Raw genomic sequence first — 21947 nt, forward strand, 5'->3', positions numbered from 1 at the left:
TCTCTATTTGCTTTGAAGACTAAGTAACTTCTGGCTTATCTTTTTAAATAGTTTTGCACAGCCAGCAAATCTGCTAGTTGAAGAGGGAGGAAGTATGAATGTATTCATGGAGCTAGATCGCTCAAAATCTTGGAAGCTTGTTATTACATCTAATAAAAAACCAACCCATGCTGTGGCATCTTTGCCTTTGTTTTAGAATATTAAGCAAAGAGTTTGTCCACCATGATTTATGGTTTTCGATGCTGTGTGATCCCAAGCAAGTGGGTTTATTTACCAAACCATGGTTTACAAATTCAGGGCCAAACAAGGTATACAAACCAGGTCTAACAGCTGCTAGCACTGTTTATAACCCTTACTTCCTGCTTTACTTTTACACCACACTACAATTTTCATTCCTATGTGTCCTGTCCCCACAATGTTGGGAAGCAGAGCTGGGATTTTTTTACCAATTCTGGTTCAATGGTCTCTAAGATGTGGGAAGTATACCCCAAAAGGACAGTGCCAAAAACCTCACCACACCAGAAACCTCAGAAAACAGTGCCAAGAGACTTAAGCCAGCCCTTCCCCCATTAAGAAAACCACAGGCAAAAGCACCAGCTGAAAGGAACACTTAAGTAGAGCCATTAAGATAAGGGGAATCAGGCTAAAAATAAATTCTCCAAGGTAAACCGAAACTCCAGCTGAGTCTCTTGGCACTGTTTTCTGAGGTTTCCGGTGCTGTGAGATTTCTGGCACTGTCCTTTTGGGGTAATACTTCCCATAAAGGCTACAAAAAAGAGGAGGCAGGGGCCCCCTCAACCTCGTGTACCTGACTTAACTCGGGATCTATCTGGAAATAACTCTGCCCTGATTCTAGAGAGCACATCCAACTCAAAAGAGACCATCAGCAAACAGTTCATCAACCACCCTGTCTGGGTTGGAGTTGGATGAGTTGGGTGTGACCAGTATTTCCGTGACAGCTTTCACAGAAATTAAACCTAATGGATGCTTAAGTAAAATTGTTCAGGGCCCTCTTGCAACTGATCAATCGGCCCATTTTAGATACACTGTAGGACCACTCATTCCCCAGCCAGCCAGCAGTGGGAGGGAATAAGAAGACATATTTTCCCCCCCCATACAGAAGAATACATAAAATAACTCCATCTACAGCTACGGTGTTAACAATCGTCCTGTTTACCTCAGTAAAATAAAATAAAATCCAGAACAGCTCAGAATTTGTCTTCTTTCCAGAGATTAACACTTCTAGAGCAAGTTTGGGAAGTTGTGAAAGAACTTGTATAGCAGGGGTGTCAAACTCAAGGGCCGTGAGCCGGATCCAGCCTACGAGTTGCTTAGATCTGGCCCATGGGGCCCAGTGAAAACGGAGCTCCAGAGATGGCCCTCCGGAGCTCCGTTTTCGCTGGCAGAAGGCTGCAGGAGGCCATTGCAGCCAGAAACGGAGTTCAGGAGCCCATTTTCGTTGGCATAGCACTCGGGCCACTCCATGCGCCCCTGACATGAGTGACGTCGAGCTGGCCACGCCCATTCTGGCCCCCCAAGGTCAAACAGCACCCTGATGCGGCCCTCCATGAAATCGAGTTTGACACCCTTGCTGTATAGCAACCCTTAGCCTTGTAGTGAGGCTGAAAAGTCAAGGACTCTGGGCCACCAACACTCCCGTGAGACAGCCATGTCACGTCGAGATCCTAACATCCATCACGGCACTGGCCACTCCAAAGTAGACGCCATACGCATAGAACAACGATTTCCTGATGAAAGCACAAAATCGCACTGCTTTGAAGAAGGAACTCTCTGTTGAACAGTTGTATCCTGGGGTAGCTTTGAGGGTAACGTTGCATCAAACTCCCATCAGATATCATTCAGTGGTGAGCGTTGTAGCCCAACGCACAAGGTTGGAGAAAGTTGATCTACGACGCCCCATTGGCAGCTATTTCTTTCTTTTTTGCTCTTCTGGAACCCAAGTTCTTCAACAACTCAATTTCTCCGTCACCTATAGGTTTCTTCGGACTTTCATTGGAGGAGCCACGAAGAACTCTACATAAATGATGCCTTGGGGTGGAGAATACTATGCCGGCTCTCTAAAAGTTTGTTTCAAGGGTTTTCTTTCAGCTACGTCCAAGCTAAACTTCCTTCGAGTCTCAAGTACATGATTTCAAACAAATAACGCTGTCAACTTGTAAAGCATTTCCATGCCTATTATCAAGCTGACATTGGAAGAAAGGGGGGGGGGGAGAATTCCACGCATACCTTCGACCAGGGTCGGGATCTCAGATTTCTACAGCAGGCCTGTGAGGCATGACATTTTACAACCTGCTGGAGCACTTAGTTGGTGGATGTGATTTACGACACAGACTGAGGGGAGGGGAGACACAATGGTAAAGTTCAGCCACCATTAAATGGAAATCAGATCTGTCTCTGTGGCAGGAAAAGCCAAAAATGTTGCTCCTAATAAATGATTGGATTTCTTTTGAACTTTGTCTTGAGGCTCGTAAATTAATTAGGGCATCGTTTGGGAATCTCACAAATGCAAGCAAGAAAGGATTCCTGCTAAGAAACCAGGATTTTGCAGCTACAGTCCGTCTAAACTTCCAGATGTTATCAGTGCTCAAGGCAAGATCTTCGCAGGCATTTTTTTTTCAAAGTGACTTCTGGCAATATTTTATTCTGGGTACCATCCAAGCCCAGAACCATTCAGGGACAATCCTTGCAAAAATCATCTGCAAGATAAAAGAAGGGTTGCTTGTTGTTTTCTCCACACAGAAGAATTTTATAAAAACAACTTCATCTACAACTTAAAGGATTAACGATAATCCTGCTTATTGTGGCAAAATAAAATAAAATCCAAACTGGCTCAGAATTTGTCTCCATTCCACATCTTCCTATTCTTTCTTTTTCAAAAGGAAAAGGTAGAAACTTTTACAAACCTTGAGCAATGAAATAAAAGTTAGCAACTAAAGGCTTAAACATATGAAGAACAACCTCTCCAGCCCAGGGCATTTTTAATTGGTAATTTTAGTTTTTAAGGGTTAATTTCACTGGGGTTTTAACTTTTTTAGGTATTGCAACTTATTTATTTATTTTTACCTCCTCTGTACGCTATATAATACTTTTGTACGTCGCCCCGAGTCCCTGTGGGGAGAGGGGGCGACTAATAAGTTCAAGTAATAAATAAAATAAATAAACAGTTGCAAGAACTGGGAATGTCTAACAAAGAGAAGGCCTGGGGGAGACAGGATAACAGTCTTCCAATATTTGAAGGGATGTCACAGAGAGCAGGGGGTCAACCTATTCTCCAAAGCACCTGAAGGCAGGACAAGAAGCATTGGATGGAAATGAATCAAGGAGAGAAGCAACCTAGAATGGGGGAGAAATTTTCTGACAGTCAAAACAATTAACCAGTGGAACGACTTGCCTACAGAAATCATGGGTGCTCCATCATTGGAGATTTTCAAGAAGAGACTTTAGTCCAAAATGGTAGAAGGTCTTCTGCTTGAGCAGGGGGTGGACTAGATGACCTCCAAGGTACCTTCCAACTCTGGTATTCTGTTATCTATCACTGCTCTTTAAGACAGTGGCTCAACCTTTTTCAACCTTTTTATCCTGAAGAAACCCTTGAAATAATTTTGCAATTCGGAAAATTGAAAATGTCTTCAAGAAACCCTGGCACAAACATGGCAACATATACAAAAACTTCACAATGCAGTTCCTCTCTACATTACACAACCCACATTTTACCGCAATACAAAGCGGCAGGCTGGCAACTGAGTTGCGGTATTTACAAATTCCCAGCAACGCAAAAGCTAGCTAACGTTGTGTGGTGCTGGGTTATTTATTTATTTTTTCAATCTCTCAGGGAATCTCATGTGAGAAAGGCTGCTTAGTTCATGTTTAAACTCCTGCCCAATCTTGGGTCTTGTTATGGCTTGCCAGGGGCCAGTGGAGCTGGCAACAGATTTCGACAGTGAGGAGGAGGTTGGGGAGGAAGATGGGCCAGTCCTGGAGTCTGGGGAAGGCTCAGATGAGGGCTCTGCATCAGAAGCAGAGAGAGGGCCAAGCCCATCTGACAGTTATCAGCTGCCTTTGGAGTCGGACATCAGTGAGGCAGAAGAACAGTTGAAGCCTGTTCCCAGTGTGTGCATGCGCAGAGTTGCCAGACGAAAGGAACAGCTAAAGAGCAGGGGTCGGTCGACTTGGGAGTAAGGCCACAGGTGGACGATGAATGGCCCCTCCCAGAGGAAATAAAAGAGGAGCAAAAGGGGAGTGGAGTTTGCAGGAGACATTTAATTTGCTTCATTGGTTCGTGACTCTCCGAGACTCCTTGCCAAGTTCTGCAGATATCGGCCTGGCAGCTCTCCAAGCCAGATAAGGTCTGTAACTGTAAATCCTCCCTTGAAAAACTTTACTGGATGTGAAGGAACAGAATTCATAGTCAATTAATAAAAGATTTTTTTTTCTCGGGACAAAGAAGTTTGCTTCATGCTCTTTAGGAAGTCTCGGTCAGGACAGGTCTGCTCATCCTATCAACAGCAAGAGAAAAATACACAGAAGCTACGGAAAAAGCAATCTTACCAAGAGCGTGTGTGGCCAATATCCTGTGGTCCTTCGGGAGACTCCGAGGGTGGTGATGGCATGGGAGGCATACTCATCCGGAGAAGGCACGAAAAAGCTCATTTTGGAGAGGGTGCTACTCAGCTTTGTCACGTTGGGGCAAACGAAGAACGGAATCAAGCTCTGGATGAAAATGCCCTGAGGGGCATATTCATAGTGAAGGGATCTGCTGAAGTGATCCAGGTAAGTCTGTGGAGAATAAAGGATGAGGAGCGGATCCCCCGTTAAAGAAATGAAATTCTGGGTTTGGACTGTATAAGAGGGGACCAAGGGTGAACAAGGCGTGACTCCCTAAGGCAGTGTGTCTCAACCTTGGCAACTTTAAGTCCCGTGGTCTTCAACTCCCAGAATCCCCCAGCCAGCATAGCTGGCTGGGGAATTCTGGGAGTTGAAGTCCACGGGACTTAAAGTTGCCAAGGTTGAGACACACTGCCCGAGATGGTACATTAATTGATTAGGCTCATACAGCAGTGAACCCATAAAGCGATTAAACAAAATGAGTCTTAACAAACAAATATGTTAAGTCATAAAAAATATGCAACCAAGGTGAACCCTGATCAAGATTACCTTATTTTCTTGCAGCTGCTCAGATTTGACCTGATGTGTGAATCAACCAATAAATAACAAAACTCCAATTCTCACATTAAACTCAGGCTGGACAGTTCAAACCTAAATTTTCAAGTTGTAAAAGCTTCAAAGAATCAGGCTATCAAACTCTGGCAAAATGATTAATACTTTGGGTACTGTAGTCCTTTTCTTCCTATCTTCCTTCCAATCTTCCTTTCTTTCTATCTTCCTTCCTTCCTTCCTTCCTTCCCTCCTTATACAACTTATACAATAGCAGAGTTGGAAGGGACCTTGGAGGTCTTCTAGTCCAACCCCCTGCCTAGGCAGGAAACCCTATACCGTTTCAGACAAATGGCTATCCAACATCTTCTGAAAGACTTCCAGTGTTGGGGCCTTCACAACTTCTGGAGGCAACTTCTGTTCCACTGATTAATTGTTCTCACTGTCAGGAAATTTCTCCTCAGTTCTAAGTTGCTTCTCTCCTTGATTAGTTTCCACCCATTGCTTCTTGTTCTACCCTCAGGTGCCTTGGAAAATAGTTTTGACTCCGTCTTCTTTGTGGCAACCCCTGAGATATTGGAAGACTGCTATCATGTCTCCCCTAGTCCTTCTTTCTCTTAAACTAGACATACCCAGTTCCTGCCACCGTTCTTCATGTTTTAGTCTTCAGTGCCCTAATCCTCTTTGTTGCTCTTCTCTGCACTCTTTCTAGAGTCTCCACATCTTTTCTACATCGTGGCGACCAAAACTGAATGCATTATTCCAAGTGTGGCCTTACTAAGGCCTTATAAAGTGGTATCAACACTTCACGTGATCTTGATTCTCTCCCTCTGTTGATGCAGCCTAGAACTGTGTTGGCTTTTTTGGCAGCTGCTGCACACGGCTGGCTCCTATTTAAATGGTTGTCCACTAGGACTCCAAGATCCCTCTCACAGTTACTACTGTTGAGCACGGTACCACCTATACTGTACCTGTGCATTTCGTTTTTCTTGCCTAAATGTAGGACCTTACTCTTTTCACCATTGAATTTCATTTTATTAGATAGTGCCCAATGTTCAAGTTTGTCAAGATCCTTCCTTCCTTCCTTCCTTCCTTCCTTCCTTCCTTCCTTCCTTCCTTCCTTCCTCCCTCCCTCCCTCCCTCCCTCCCTCCCTCCCTCCCTTCAAACTGTCATGTCCATTATCGGTAGACTCCATTACAGTCATATTTTGAGGACTATCTGGTAGATAAAATGTGGGGCTTTCCCTAGCTGAAGTCCATGCTCTATCTGAGAACTCACTTTATTATGCTGGGCAAATTATTATTAGTAGTAGTATTTATTAAATTTATATGCCACCCATCTCACTATCCAGCAACTCTGGGTGGCTTACATCATAGTAATGTAACAATGTAAAATTAAAAATTAATTTTAAAAGTTGAGGATTATAAATTAAAACGTTAAAATTAGTAACAAACTGGATACAACAGGCCAATGTGTAAATGGGGGGGTAGGGATGGGATCTTCTCCCAATCTACTAACCACCTCCCAAATGGGGAACTGCTATCAGGCACAAAAGGATCAGGACTATACATTAAGTTGCAGTTCAAAGCTTTAACACTCAATTCTATGCACAAGAATCTAGACAGCTCAAGTGCAATATTAAATTGGCGTTAGAAAAGGGACGATGGAATTCAGGAAGGATTGGTTTTAGACCTTGGGGTCCTGAGCTGGTTGTTTTCCTGCAGACATTTCAATGCCCAAAGTCGGCAACATCATCAGTAAAATCGCCTTTGGATGGGTCACTGGGACCAGAAATGAACTTTGCCAAGCTTTCGGATTCATGCTAGACTCCATCCACAGGGAGTTTCTCTACTGGAATATGTGTTTTGGGCTGTTCTAGGAGTCATGTTTCTATGGTGCCTTCCTATTGGCGACTGGTGCGTTGATGGCTGATGATTGGCTGTCCTTTCCTTGTGCTGCCGAGTCCTCGGTTCCAAAGTATTTGATAAGCTGGTGGTAATTCATCAGCAATTCAACAGCATCAGTGTTTATTGTGTTACCGAGTTTGAGTAATGAAACATCTGCAAAAAAACAACCAAGCTCAGAGGGTGCGCAAGTCCCCTCGTTTCAACCCTGCGCTACAAATATTCTCCTTTACTGGACGTAAGGCCATTTGTGGAAACGCAATGATTCTAGGCTGGTGACACGCTTAACTCCGCCCTCACCAGCTCTGCCTTCTCTTCTCCTATAATTGCTCTCCTTTTATTACCTACTTGATAGGGAAATGGTACTCTAAGGATAAAATGAGAGAGCAACCATCTCCTCAGGTGCCGACCAGAGTCCTCTTCACCAAAGGGCCGGTTAGGAAACAAACACCGAACTGGCATTCCTTTCCCCTGTTGACGTGTACCTTGGAAGCCGAATACGCTGTGTACCGGGGACAGGGATTGCAGCAGCTGATAGAAGAAATGTTGACGATGGCCCCCTTCCTCCTCTGTACCATGCCCGGCAACACCAGGTGCGCCATCATGTTTGCGGCGCCAATGTTTACATTGATGAACTCCCAAACCTGAGCCTCCGTCAAATTGGTGAAGGAATCAGGCAGAGGGTTAAGGACCCCGACGTTGTTGACCAAGACACCAATCTCTTTGCCTTCCAGAACCTTCTTAACGACCGGATAGGCCTCGCGGCCCCTGTTAAAATCCGTCACGACAGTCATGGTGCTGATATTGTAAGTCTCCATGATCTCTTTAGCGGAAGCTTCTAGTTCTTCCTGGTTCTGGCTGATCAAGATGAGGTCAACTCCACAACTGGCCAGCTCTTTAGCGTAGGAAAGGCCGATGCCCGAGGTTCCTCCTGCAAGGAAGCAGAGACACATGGGTGTTCTGATCCAGCTCCCCAAACACAACCAACCCTCTGAAGTTAAATCAACGATTTCTTTATTAGGAGCGCCAGCAGCCCCTGAAAAAGGTTTTTCTCTCACCGCAGGCTAACAAGTCCATCTGGCTGGAAGATGAATAGTTGTCTGCTACTATCAGGGTTCCAAAAACATCTACTTATCTCCGCCCCCTGCCTTTTATCCCCAGAGGTAGGGTGGGGCTTCGTGAGCAGCGGTAGCTCTTCCGTCCCAAGGACCGGCCCATAGATTTCCACTGTTCTCCTCTCCTCTGCCTTCTGTGCATCCACACATCAGGCACTAGACCCAGCTGTTCCTCCTCTTCCTCATCAGCCACCTCCAGACCTGGGGGCTGTTGACTCTCCATCTGAGGGCTGACGAACGGCCCGGGCTCTGCTTCTGTCTCTCTCTCTCTGCCAGCTCCATTCCCTCTTCCCCCTCGGAGCTCTCAGGTTGCCCTGATGCTGACCCTGACTCCCACCTTCCTCCTCTTCCACTGATTTGGCTGCTGGAGGGGCCGGCGGCCGACAGGCCACAACAATAGAAGGCAGAGGCAGAGGATACAGGAAATGGTCTTACCAGGAAGGAAAAATCAATCAGCCAAACCAAGCATCTACCAATGTTTTTCAACCTTGGCAACTTGGAAAACTTCCATTCCCAGAATTCCCCAGCCACCCGGCCTTTTTCTTAACATTCCCCATTTCAGCTGCAAGTACTCCTCGACTTATGACCACAACAATTGAACCCAACAATTCTATTGCTAAGCGAGGCAACTGTTAAGTGAGTTTTGCCCCCGTTTGACTGTGGCCATTTTCTGCCACAGTTGTTAAATGAATCACTGCAGTTGTTAAGTTAGCAACAGAGATGCAAAGTAAATCCTTGCTTCCCCTTTGACTTTGCTTGTCAGAAGGTCGCAAAGGGGGATCATATGACCTTGGGGCACAGCAACTGTCATAAATATGAACCAGTTGCCAAGCATCTGAATTCTGATCTCGTGACCATAGGGACGCTGCAACGGTCATAAGTGTGAAAAACAGTCATACGTCACTACTATCCCTGTGGTTGTAAGTTAAGGACTTCCTGGATTTGGAATGTCCAGTATCCTTCTGTAACATCAGAGCATTTCAGCCAATGACTCCAATGCCTCTGGCAGCTTAGCCTTTTCATTCCAACAGTTGGATTTTTCATTCTTTTTTTAATTATTATTAATTTTTTTATTTTATTTTGGTTACATAATAAAAATTCTTTTGTGAACAGAGTGTTGTCCGAATTCCGCCTTTTAACATTCCCATCAAAAGACATCATTCATTTTACATTATATTTCCATTATTTCCAATTTTAGCCGTGTTACTTTTCTTCTCCTGTTTTCCAATTTCTAGTTTTTTAACATGTACAAACAATATGATTTTTCCTTCTCTTTAAAAATAAACAATTCATCATTTCTTTTCCATCTATTTTCCATTAACAATATGAATCTTCAAGTTTCAAATTTCAAGTTTTATATAATCAACATATTTTTTTATCAGCTTTAAGGTTCTTAATATAATTCCCACACATTCTAATGAAAACATACTTTTACCTTGTTAACAATCTCTCTTTCTACTGAATCATATCATTCTACTATTCATCTATTTCTAAATTTTCTTTTCTCTTTTTCTTCTTTTTATGTGTCTTATATCTTTTCTTCTTTATTTTCCCTCTCACTTTTCGATAAGATTATTTTAGTACCTCCCCCCCCCCCCCCCCCGTTTCTCTTTCTCATCTCCCTTTATCCTGACAGTTAGAACAATTAATCAGTGGAACAGAAGTTGCCTGCAGAAGTTGTGAATGCCCCAACACTGGAAGTCTTTAAGAAGATGTTGGATAGCCATTTGTCTGAAACGGTATAGGGTTTCCTGCCTAGGCAGGGGGTTGGACTAGAAGACCTCCAAGGTCCCTTCCAACTCTACTATTGTATTGTATTGTATTGTATTTCTCTCTTTATTTTTGGCTAATTTCTTTTTCGGATGCCCTTTTTTCTTCTCTGCTTTCTTTGTGCCTTTACCACATTGAGTTCTATTTTCCATTTCTACCTTGTTAATTCCTTGTTCATTTACATTGGTTGTCTGTTCCCCTCCTGTCTCTACTTCCAACATTTTTTTCTGGTTCCTTTTCTACCTCTTTGTTACCTTTTAACGTTGCTCGTGCACTTCTTAACATTTAGTTGGATTTTTCATTCTGTGCAGGTACCAAATTACCAGTTACCAATTATAATATTTCGAATATCCTACTGTTAAACTGAAGGCAGACAGCCACTTTCAGATTTTTCATTCTGCGTCGGTACAAGCCACCGTTTTTCAACCTTGCTAACTTTAAGACCTGTGGATTTCAATTCCCAGAATTCTCCAGCCAGCTAAGCTGAGCTGGCGGGGGAATTCTGGGAGTTGAAGTCCATAGATTTCGAAATTGCCAAAGTTGAGAAAAACTGGCCTGTATCTACACGTTATCACTAGTCCTTGTGTTCAGAGTTTCATTGGATTTATCAGATTGTAAGCTGAGTTCAAAAACCTTACAAGATGTTGAAGGATGAAGTTGTGAATGCCCCAACACTGGAATTCTTTAAGAAGATGTTGGATAGCCATCTGTCTGAAATGTTATAGGGTTTCCTGCCTAGGCAGGGGGCTGGACTAGAAGACCTCCAAGGTCCCTTCCAACTCTACTATTGTATTGTATTGTATTATTGTATTGTATTGATATGGCCAGCTTTTCCCAAAGGCTAAATAAAAGCTTGCTGACTATAGATGCCCCTTGTCCCACAGGGTTCAGTGAACCTCCAATAACAATTCTTGCTATTTCGTTGGAGAAATGATGCATAAAGCCATTGGGGTGGGATTGGAGGGGGGGGGTTCTTACCTGTGACCACAGCCCATTTTCCATACCGCTTGCTTAAGTCAGGCCGGCCAAAGATCCGTGGAACGAAATGCACCCTGATCAGCACGTAGGTGTCACTCAAAACGGTGACGCACACCTTGCTCGCGTAGAAAGCTCCCACAACCGCCAGCATCTCCACGCAGTAGTGGTAGGACCGTCCGATCTCCCGCATCAAGAGGGAGAAGCTGTCTACCGCAGCCATTGCAACCAAATTATCTTCAAAGGGAAAAACATGAGGGGTGTCCGTTAGGACGAATTTAGGTGAGGTACAGGCAATCCTGTATCTGACAAGCGCTTGTTTAGCAACCATTTCAAGTCACGCTGACACTGGAAAATAGAGACTTAACCACCAGTCCTCACACTTAACAATTGGCACAGTATCCCCATGGTCACATCATCATCAGAATTTGGGCTCTTGGCAACTGGCATGTATACATTTTTGCCCATTTTGTGCCTGCAGAATGTTTCTGGAGGTGGGGCAGGTGAAAAATGGGGCACACAGAAGCCCTACCTAGCCATACCCTTACAGTCCCCTTTGACTGGCCCTCTGGTAACCCAACAGCGGGAGCATAGATATCTCCACCTTTAGCACATGTAGCCAGCACATGGACGGCGCATTAGCAAACTCATAAACGACATCCTTTTCCAAGGCAAACCATTATTGCAAAGCAGGGCATAAGCATCATCTTGAGCACAGCAAGAATTAATTCCTAGGCTGATTAAGGCAAGCCAATTAAGATAGAATCTCTTTCAAAGGGTTTTTGTTTTCCTTTCCCCTCCTATAAACCCGAACTGAACTCTCCACGCTGGCCCTCCCCATCTTCCCCATTGCTGAACCAAGCTAAACTTGTCTGATTTATGTCCATTTACTTTACTGGAGTCCCTTCATCCAGTGACAATTGGGTTTCTGGCAGGAACCCCTTGACTAGGTGTCAGAAGGGTCAAACAATTGGCAACTTCAAATCTCAACCAACAAATGCTCTGTTTTACACATTGGCAAAAAAAATCAGAACACCAAATACAAGCTGGGTGGATACGTCCTCATAGACGACCATCGCTCTGTCAAGGACCCAGGAGTGCTCATCTTAAATGATCTAATCCCCAGAGCTCACTGTAACAGCATTGCCAAAAAGACATTAAGAGTTGTTAACCTAATCTTGCGAAGCTTCTTCTCTGGTAATATTGTACTGCAAACCAGAGCATGCAAAACCTTTGCTAGACCAATTCTCGAATACAGCTCGTCTGTCTGGAATCTGCACTGCATATCAGACATTTTTAATACAATTGAGTCCAGAGATATTTCACGAGAAGAGTTCTCCACTCCTCTGCTCGCAACAGAATACCTTACGCCACCCGACTTGAAATGTTGGGCTTAGACAGCGTAGAACTACGCCGCCTTCGGTCTGACCTGAGCATAGTACATAAAATTATCTTCTACAATTTCCTACCTGTCAATGACTACTTCAGCTTCAACTGCAACAACACACAAGCAAGCAATAGATACAAACTCAAGGTAAACTGCTCCAAACTCGATTGCAGAAAATACGACTTCAGCCACAGAGTGGTCAACGCCTGGAATGCTCTACCTGACTCTGTGGTTTCTTCCCCAAACCTCCAAAACTTTAACCTCAAACTGTCTACTGTTGACCTCACCCCATTCCTAAGAGGTCTGTAAGGGGGCATGCATAAGCGCACCAGCGTGCCTTCCATCCCTGTCCTAATGTTCCTTTTTATTCGCATCCATTTCATGTATCCAAAATCATGTTTATACTTCTATCTGTCATCTAATACATGCTTGACAAAATAAGTAAAATAAAAAAATAGAAACATATAAAAAACACCACCCGTAATCATTTTTTAAACCCTGCATTTTTATTTTTATTTTTGCTTTTAATTCTTTGGTGTTGCTTTGCTAGCTGAAGGAATGATCCGGGAATTTACATTTTCTAATTGAGGCAGGCGTCTCTATTCTATTCCGACCTGGCAAACCTCATTTTTTGAAAAGAAAGTATCAATCAATCATTTTTTTAAAATATTTGCATAGCCATCTCAGATAGGCTGCTGAATAAGATGCAAAAAATAAAAATAATAAGAGGCTCATTCGTCATTGCTTTTAAAATGCAAGAGAAGCCACGGCAAATCCTCAATTTTATTTTGCTTTGCTTGATCTTACCAGGTGTTCTCTGATGCTTACATCTGCAGGACTGTAACTTCCTTCTTAATCCAATCTTGTCATTGGTTAAAAACCCTTTCTTTAAGCCTAGCTTGTGTTCTTAGCTAGCAGGAAAACTCGGAACGTGGAGTTTAGAAACAGACCGGCTAATATAATGGTGCCTGAATCCAATTCCGTAGGATTTACAAGCCATTTTTTCCATGTATCCTTAGGAGCCTTTTTTTCTCTCTTCTCCAAATGCCCGGCTTCCAGGTCCTAAACGCGGCGTAAGAAAAAGGAATACAGAATTTAAAGACGCCGTGTTTCTACTTTACCTCTGGCGGCCCTTTTTTAAAAATAGAACTATTTTAAATAATGGAATATTGTCATGAATTAATCTGGAGGGACTTCAATTATTTAGAGCGACACTGTTACACGTATCTTCCAGGAGATTTAAATGTGGTTCAGTGGAAGAGCTACACTACACTTTACAAGAAGATTTGTAACCTTCTACCTCCATTAGGACAATCAGGAAAGTTTTTCTTTTACAATTTAATTAGGGAGACCTGAGAAAAAACGCTTGGCCGCCCTGACGGTCATCAGTGTTGCTCTTTTCTACTGAAGTTTGCTGACTGGGTTTCCGACATGTGAACCCGCAACGTGGTTTGAAGCGTGGGACGTGAGTCTCACCTTTTCATATCTCTATGTCCCTTGCTTTGGAGCGCTGGAGTGGAAGCAAGAGACGCCTCCGGCGTCGCCAAATGGGGGGAAGGAGGAGGGCGGGGCTTAAGCGAGACCAGCTGGCCCGGGCGGCGCGTGCGCGGACCCGTGCGTGGTGCGTCGTCGTCATGGAAACGGAGAAGCCGTTGGCCGGGAGCCGTTTGAAGCCTGGAACGGAGCAGGCAGCGGCGAAGGGCTGATCTCCGCTTACCCCGCTGCGGGAGGAAGGATAACCCGCTGAGGAGAGAGTGAGGAAGCTGGGACACATAGTGATCATTCGTATTCACACACTGTTAAAAAAAACCCATTGATTGAATATTGGAAGTCCTCGTTTTACAACGGTTCGTTTAGTGACCGTTCAAGGTGGAACTGGAAGAAGGGACTTCATGACCGTTTTTCACACTTAACAACCTTCGTAGCAACCCAGGGTCATGTGATGCTTGGCAAGGAGCTCCTACTTATGACGGTTGCAGTGTCCCGGGGTCACGTGATCCCCTTTTATGCCCTTCTGACCAGCAAAGTCAATGGGGGAAGCCAGATTCACTTAACAATCTGGTCACTAAATTATCAACTGCGGTGATTCACTTAACAACCGTGGCAAGGAAGGTCGTGAAATGGAGCAAAGACACTCACTGAACAAATGTCTCGCTGAACGATGGAAATTTTGGGCTCCATTGCAGTCGTAAGTCGAGGACTACCTGCGATCGATCTCATAAAGTTGCTCGGAGGAAAACAAATAGGTTTTATGACCTTTCTTGCCCCCGTTGGTAAGTGAATCACCACAGTTGATAAATTTAGGAACACGGTTGTTAAATGAATTTGGCTTCCCCATTGACTTTGCTTGTCAGACGGTCGTAAAAGGGAATCACGTGACCCTGGGACACTGCGACCATCATAAATATGGGCCAGTTGCCAAGAATTTTGATCACGTGACCATGGGGATGCTGCAACGGTTGTAAGTGTGAAAAACGGTCGTAAGTCACTTTTTTCACTGCTGTTTAACTTTGCAGAGTCACTAAATGAACTGTTGTAATTTGTTCGAATCCGAGGCTCCCACCTATAAAACTATTTAATAAGACTTAGTATAATTCTTCTCATCTTTCCTATTACCTATCTCCTTTTCTACTTATAACTTTGTTCCTTGTATCTTTACAATTTATATTGTTCTATTTAGTTTCCTAGTACGATTTATGTCAATTGCTTATTTAGTATCCTACGGCTATCACGAAGTGTTGTATCTTATGCTTTATGTATTTTTATGACGACTATGATCATGATTTACCGCTTATATTTTTTATGTACACTGAGAGCTTTATCCACCGAAGATGAATTCCTTGTGTGTCCAATCACACTTGGCCAATAAAGAATTCTAAAGCCTATTATAAATGCCTGGTCTTTTGTTCTAGGTGACAGAACTGAAAATGTACCCACCCGCTGAAAAATCTGGATTAGGAGAGGCTGTTGCAACAGACGGAGACAACCAAGAAATAAAAAACGGCGAGCAGGAAGGCAGCACTTCCAGCAATGGGGACAGCTTAATTAAAGCAGGTAGTGGATCCAAGAAAAGAATGCTTATAAATGCCATTTGACCATGGAGTATTGGTAAAGCATAATGGCTAAATTGCAAGCACTGCGGTCTGAAATGTTGCTCTATATTTTTTTCCCCTATTTCATTACAAATGGTATCTAACGGTTCAAGTTTGACTCACCCTTCCATCTTTCCAAGGTGGGTAAAATGAGGACCCAGATTATTGGGGGAAGTAGGCTGACTGGGTGGTATGGTGTTCTAGAGGTGGAGCTCTCACCTCACAATCAGGGGGCTGTGAGTTCAATCCTAGGTAGAGGCAGATATTTCTCTCTCTGGGCACAATGAGAATATATCTACTAAACTAAACTCCGTACTGGCGACAGGAAGGGCATCCGACCAGTAAAACACTCTGCTAGCTCCATTCAGTTGCCCAGACTCCACGCCGCAAGGGATTACAGCGTCATTAAAAGATGAGGATGAGTAGGCTGACTCTGTAAGCCACTTAGAGAGGGCTGTAAAGCACTGTGAAGCGGTATATAAGTCTAAGGGCTATTGCGCCTAAGGTGCTACTAGTGGAGCTAAAATTACTTTGGTGATGCATGATAAGCTATATCTAAAAAAAATCATTTTGACTGAAGAAGTTACTTGGATGAGTAACGAAACATCTCAGTTTTAATAAACTTTGGTCCAGTTGCCATGATTTAATCTTTTTAGATACTTTTGGCCTCAGTGATTAAGCCTTCATTTACACATGATAGGCTATAATCCTTGGCTTACTGCACGATATCAGTTCTTTGAAGTTCTTTGCAGACAGCAGAGCGCCCATTCTGAGGCCGCTGTAACGCCAAACGGACGTAAAAATGACTGATTGTAAGTCAAGGACTACTTGTACCATAAACATTTCCCTTGTTTTATGTCTCAGTCGTAGAAACATGGATAAATAGAAGTGAACAAAGTATAACGACACGACACATTCTTTGTTCCCTTTTCCTGCCACTTGTTCTTTTTTTTTCAGGTTCATTTTTTAAAAGTTCCTCGCAACTCATGCTCTAACTAGGGCACAATAGCCTCAAAGGCAGCACACGCAGATCTGCATTATTGCACGAGTCTTGATTCCTACAAAAATTGACTCACTTGAATGTGAGGCAGCATCAAAAACATTATTTGGGGGCACTTAGTTAGGTTGTTGAGATGCTAGCATAATTCAACAACTGCACTGTATATTGACTCTATCTCTCCCACTCTTAGAAGAAAAGCCTCAACTGTTTGAAGGAGACCAAGGGGAAGAAAGGGATATTCGCTATGACAATCCAAAATTGAAAACGGGTGATATTGACTATAGCAACGGAGAACCAGGTGATGTCTTCCTTTCATTCTTGTTCAGTCTGTTCTGTTAAAACATAGCAAGCGCTTTTAAGAGGATAAGGTTTGCTTCTCTGAGTCAGCTGGTGTTTCCATTTTAGTCTGATATTCTGTTCTCTACAATGGCTAGCTGGTCTTGGCTAGTGCAATATGGCAGCCTGTCCCTTTTTGTTCCCAAGACCTGAGAAATCTAGGTTGGGGAAAAAGGCAAAGGTGTCCCCTATCAATCACTTCCGACTTCCGAGCGTGGTGACCATCTCCATTTCTTAGAGTGGGAGTCAGTGTTAACCAGAAGATACTTCTGTGTTCAGGTGGCCAGCAGGACTATAGGCCGAGGTGCACAGAATGCTGTCACCTTCCCACCAAAGTGGTACCTATTTATCTACTTGCGTTTGTGTGCTTTGGAACTGCTAGGCGGGCAGGAGCTGGAGCATGGGACGGGAACTCGCCCCATCGTTGTCAACTCAGGCTGTCAGCTTTCCAGCTGACCTAAGCTCTCTTTAAATACTGAGCCAGCACGCCCCCCATGTTAGATCTATCACACATAGTCCTCGCCTTACGACCACAATTGAGCCCAAAATTCCTGTTGCTAAGCAAAACAGTTGGCACTTCTTGCCACAGTTGTTACGTGAATCACGGCAGCTGCTCAGCTGTTAGTAACGTGGCTGTAAAGTGAATTTGGTTTCCCCATTGACTGCTTATCAGAAGGTCTCAAAAGGGGGATCGCATCACCCTGGGACACCGCAACCGTCATAAACGTGAACCAGTTGCCAAGCATCTGAGTTTTGATCATGTGACCACGGGGATGCCACAATCGTCATACGTGTGAAAAATAGTCATAAGTCAAATTTTTTTCCAGTTTCGTTGCAACTTTAACAGTCATTAAATGAACTGTTGTCAGTTGAGGACTACTGTAATTTTAAACCAAGTTTTGTTGAGTAAACCACAGTGTTGTGAGGCTGTGTGTGCACAGGGACAGTCCAGATAATGCATGAATACACAGCTGGGACAGATGCTGACTTTCCTACTTAGTTCCTAGACATCTGGCTCCTATTAAAAAGCAGAAACTGCATTTATATAGCAAGCACAGGAGATCACCTCACATAATATAGGCTCTTTAAAACAAATGAAAATATATCCATGTCTCTTTTCATCAAGAAATTCGGGATGATATACCAGTTATCCTATGCATGGGACGGTTTACACGCTTAATTCTAGGCTGAATTTTACTTTTCACTGTAAAACGGAATCGTTCGAATCGGAAGACTCCAAATGTTTAATGCCATGTTTAATGTTCAAGCAGCACTGAAAAGCGAAAATTCCGGGAATGCCACTGATCAACCGACTATTGAGAAGACAAATAATAATCATAAGCCAGTACTTGATTCATCCTCTAGAGAATCAGACTTAAACAAGTGTGGCTTGAGGTAAGTTATGTTTTTTATAGAGGTATTCCTTTTTTAAGAGAAAAACTAAAATTGCTAGAATTAATTAGGCATAGTTGAGAGGCGAAAGCAGGATGAGTTTTCCTTCCTCAGTTACTTTACTTGTTAGAATGAATCCTGACAAAGTGTTACATCTGTGCTGGCCCTGGCCATAGTTAAACCAATTTTTTGATGCAGATTTTAAGCAAAATGTAAATGTTTGGATGCTGAGCTTTTGGTAGGTAGTGAATTTTAAATGCATCTTTGCACTACCGACTAATAAAGTCATACTCTCTTCCAAGTAATCCTAGGATTTACACTTCTTGTTAATGTTTTAGAATGACCAAAAAACTGTTGAGGGATCTCTGCAAACAACACAAGTTATATGTGACTCCAAGCTTGAATGACACCCTTTACCTCCATTACAAAGGTGAGAAGCCAAATGTTTGAAACTATAATGCACTTAAATAATTGGAATAATTTGAAAAAATAATCTGTGCTCAAGTAGAGGGAAGGGAGGGGAGTGGGAGAGGGAGGAAGGAAGTCTGCATCTATAATCCTTTCTCTGTTATGAAGTCTTTCCTAAGCCTTATATGAGGTGTTTGAAGTTAAACCATCTTCAGGGCAAGTTGAAGATCAAATGAGGGCTGCTTTGCAACTCATCCATCCTCACATGTGAGCCGTTCATCCCTTCTATTCAAAAAAAGCATCTCTGAAAATTATCTCTGCGTTCCAATTCCTGTAGGATTTGATCGTTTGGAGAACTTGGAAGAATACACAGGCTTAAGGTGCCTGTGGCTAGAGTGCAACGGCCTGACAAAGATTGAGAACCTGACTGCGCAGACGGACCTGCGTTGCCTTTATCTGCAACTCAATTTGATCCACAAAATCGAGAACCTGGAACCTTTGCAGAAACTGGACTCTCTCAACCTCAGCAACAATTACGTAAAGACCATTGAGAACCTCTGTAAGCACCTCTGTTTCTGAGGAAATAAGGCTTGTTCTCCGAATACGGCATTATTGTGCATTGGGATTGTCAGATAGATGGACGGATGGAGGATAGGTAGGTAGGTAGCAGTGGTGGGTTTCAAATTTTTTTGGAACCTACTCTGTGGGTGTGGCCTCCTTTGTGGGAGTGGCTTGCCGGCCATGTGACCTGGTGGGAGTGGCTTGGCAGTCATGTGACCAGGTGGGCATGGCTAACTTGGAAAATGTGGTGAAACTCACTTAACGATGCTCTTGCTTAGCAACCAAAATTTTGGGCTCAATTGTGGTCATAAGTTCTTTTTCTTTCTTTCTTTCATCTCTCTCTCCCACTTTCTTTTTTTCTTTTTCTTTTTCTCTCTCTCTCTGGCTCTTTCTCTCTCTCTCCCTCTCTCCCTCTCTGTCTCCCTCTGTCATTTTCTCTGGGTGTCTATCTGTCTGTCTCTCTCTCTGTATCTCTGTCTCTCTCTCCTCCTTCCCCCATCTCTGTCACTCTGTGTGTGTGTGTCTGTCTGTCTCTCACTCACTCTGTGTGTGTGTGTGTGTCTGTCTCTGTCTCTCCCTCTGTCTCTCTCCCCTCCCTTCCTCTCTCTCTGTCACTCTGTGTATGTGGGTGTGTCTGTCTCTCACTCATTCACTTAATCACTCACTCTGTGTGCCTCTCTCTATCTTTCTCTCCCTCCCTCCCCCTCTCTGTCTCTGTGTGTGTGTGTGTGTGTGTGTGTCTGTCAGTCTCTCTGATTCCCTCCCTCACTCCCTCTCTCTGTCTGTCTGTCTGTCTCACTCACACACACACACTGTGGTCACCTTGTTGAGTGTTCCAATCACATTTGAAACACTCAACAACTGGCTTGCATTTATGGTATTTTGCAGCATTCTGCAGTCATAGGACCAAAATATATGCTTTTAACCATATATTTTGGTCCTATGACTGCAGAATGCTGCAAAATACCATAAATGCAAGCCAGTTGTTGAGTGTTTCAAATGTGATTGGAACACTCAACAAGGTGACCACAGTGTGTGTGTGTGAGTGAGACAGACAGACAGAGAGAGAGAGGAACAGAGAGGGAGTGAGAGAGGGAAGCAGAGAGAGACTGACAGAGTCTGACAGAATCAGAGAGGTACTTTTAACTACCTGGCAGCGGCGTTTTTCCTTGGGGGGCTCTTCAGAACATCCTAAGACTTCGGAGGGAAGCCTCCAGCCCGGAGCAGGAGCAAAGCCCCTTTTCCAACTGGCCTTTCCTCGCTTGGAGGGCTTTGGAGGGAAGCTTCTGCATAAGCCCGGCCGAGTGACAACAAGTTCCCACCGTTACGAAGCCTCGGAGGCTGTAATTTTCTGAGCTGTGCGCGCCCGCTTTTTTTCCACGGCGTGGAGCAGCAGCGAGGTTTGTGTGGCCGGCAATCACTCCAAATGCCATCCGGGAAGACGAGGAACGTGAGGGGGGGACCGTTGACGGCCTCCGCAATCATCGCTCGCCTCGCAGAGCCTCGTTGCTGCTCCACGCCGTGGAAAACAGGCGCGCGCGCACAGCTCAGAAAATTACAGCCTCCGAGACTTCGTAACGGCGGGAACTTGTTGTCACTCACCCGGGCTTCTGCAGAAGCTTCCCTCCGAAGCGTTCTGAGCCTCGGAGGCTGTAATTTTCTGAGCTGTGCGCGCGCGCCTGTTTTCCACGGCGTGGAGCAGCAGCGAGGTTTGTGTGGCCGGCAATCACTCCAAATGCCATCCGGGAAGACGAGGAACGTGAGGGGGGGACCGTTGACGGCCTCCGCAATCATCGCTCGCCTCGCAGAGCCTCGTTGCTGCTCCACGCCGTGGAAAACAGGCGCGCGCGCACAGCTCAGAAAATTACAGCCTCCGAGACTTCGTAACGGCGGGAACTTGTTGTCACTCACCCGGGCTTCTGCAGAAGCTTCCCTCCGAAGCGTTCTGAGCCTCGGAGGCTGTAATTTTCTGAGCTGTGCGCGCGCGCCTGTTTTCCACGGCGTGGAGCAGCAGCGAGGCTCTGCGAGGCGAGCGATGATTGCGGAGGCCGTCAACGGTCCCCCCTCGCGTTCCTCGTCTCCCCGGATGGCATCCTGAGTCATTGCCGGCCTCGCAGAACCTCGCTGCTGCTCCACGCCGTGGAAAACAGGCGCGCACGCACAGCTCAGAAAATTACAGCCTCCGAGACTTCGTAACGGTGGGAACTTGTTGTCACTCGGCCGGGCTTATGCAGAAGCTTCCCTCCGAAGCGTTCTGAGCCTCGGAGGCTGTAATTTTCTGAGCTGTGCGCGCGCGCCTGTTTTCCACGGCGTGGAGCAGCAGCGAGGCTCTGCGAGGCGAGCGATGATTGCGGAGGCCGTCAACGGTCCCCCCTCGCGTTCCTCGTCTTCCCGGATGGCATCCTGAGTCATTGCCGGCCTCGCAGAGCCTCGCTGCTGCTCCACGCCGTGGAAAACAGGCGCGCGCGCACAGCTCAGAAAATTACAGCCTCCGAGACTTCGTAAAGGCGGGAACTTGTTGTCACTCACCCAGGCTTCTGCAGAAGCTTCCCTCCAAAGCCCTCCAAGCGAGGAAAGGCCAGTTGGGAAACGGGCCAGAAGACAAGGAACAGCAGTGGCGGCGGGGAGTCAGCCCCGATGCAAAAAAAAACGCCAAGGGGGCGGGGCCGGAAATTACTTCCGGGTTCATTCTTCAACCGGTTCGCACGATCCGGTGCGATCCGGTAGAAACCCACCACTGGTAGGTAGGTAGGTAGGTAGGTAGGTAGGTAGGTAGGTAGATAGATGATAGATAGATAGATAGATAGATAGATAGATAGATAGATAGATAG

At 44.8% G+C, this 21947-nt stretch overlaps 2 protein-coding genes across 5 annotated transcripts in view; one reads left to right on the forward strand and one right to left on the reverse strand.

Annotated features, from left to right (window-relative positions):
* LOC309397290 (inactive hydroxysteroid dehydrogenase-like protein 1) lies at positions 1-13914 on the reverse strand. 2 transcript variants are annotated; one of them, XM_081963172.1, is made up of 5 exons: positions 13804-13914; positions 10944-11177; positions 7566-8011; positions 4570-4797; positions 1-2717 (listed from the first exon to the last, which is right to left on the reverse strand). In XM_081963172.1, the coding sequence occupies exons 2-5, from the start codon at positions 11161-11163 to the stop codon at positions 2637-2639; spliced, it is 975 nt and encodes a 324-aa protein (XP_081819298.1). In that variant the 5' UTR covers positions 11164-11177; positions 13804-13914; the 3' UTR covers positions 1-2636. The 2 variants fall into 2 exon arrangements, with proteins under 2 accessions (XP_081819298.1, XP_081819297.1); XM_081963171.1 differs by lacking the exon at positions 13804-13914 and adding an exon at positions 13135-13358.
* DNAAF1 (dynein axonemal assembly factor 1) overlaps positions 13701-21947 on the forward strand; it is a 20311-nt gene continuing 12064 nt past the window's right edge. Inside the window, exons 1-6 of one of the 3 annotated variants that reach the window (XM_081963169.1) lie at positions 13701-13792; positions 15240-15381; positions 16610-16717; positions 18027-18150; positions 18486-18577; positions 18893-19114. In XM_081963169.1, the coding sequence (XP_081819295.1) occupies positions 15255-15381; positions 16610-16717; positions 18027-18150; positions 18486-18577; positions 18893-19114 (673 nt within the window). In that variant the 5' untranslated portion in view covers positions 13701-13792; positions 15240-15254. Of the gene's footprint in view, positions 13793-13957; positions 14082-15239; positions 15382-16609; positions 16718-18026; positions 18151-18485; positions 18578-18892; positions 19115-21947 lie in introns of those variants that run through there. The other 2 variants (XM_081963168.1, XM_081963170.1) reach the window with 2 other exon arrangements.

This window comes from Natrix helvetica (genome assembly GCF_964273705.1).
Source record: "Natrix helvetica genome assembly, chromosome: 10".
NCBI lineage: Eukaryota > Metazoa > Chordata > Lepidosauria > Squamata > Natricidae > Natrix > Natrix helvetica.

Coding starts and splice junctions, on each gene's coding strand:
- LOC309397290 (XM_081963172.1), bottom strand. CDS start 11,163: ATGGCTGCGGTAGACAGCTTCTCCCTCTTGATGCGGGAGATCGGACGG. Junction 8,012..10,943: donor AAAATGGGCTGTGGTCACAG/GTAAGAACCCCC, acceptor GCTTCCTTGCAG/GAGGAACCTCGGGCATCGGC. Junction 4,798..7,565: donor CAGCGTATTCGGCTTCCAAG/GTACACGTCAAC, acceptor TATTCTCCACAG/ACTTACCTGGATCACTTCAG.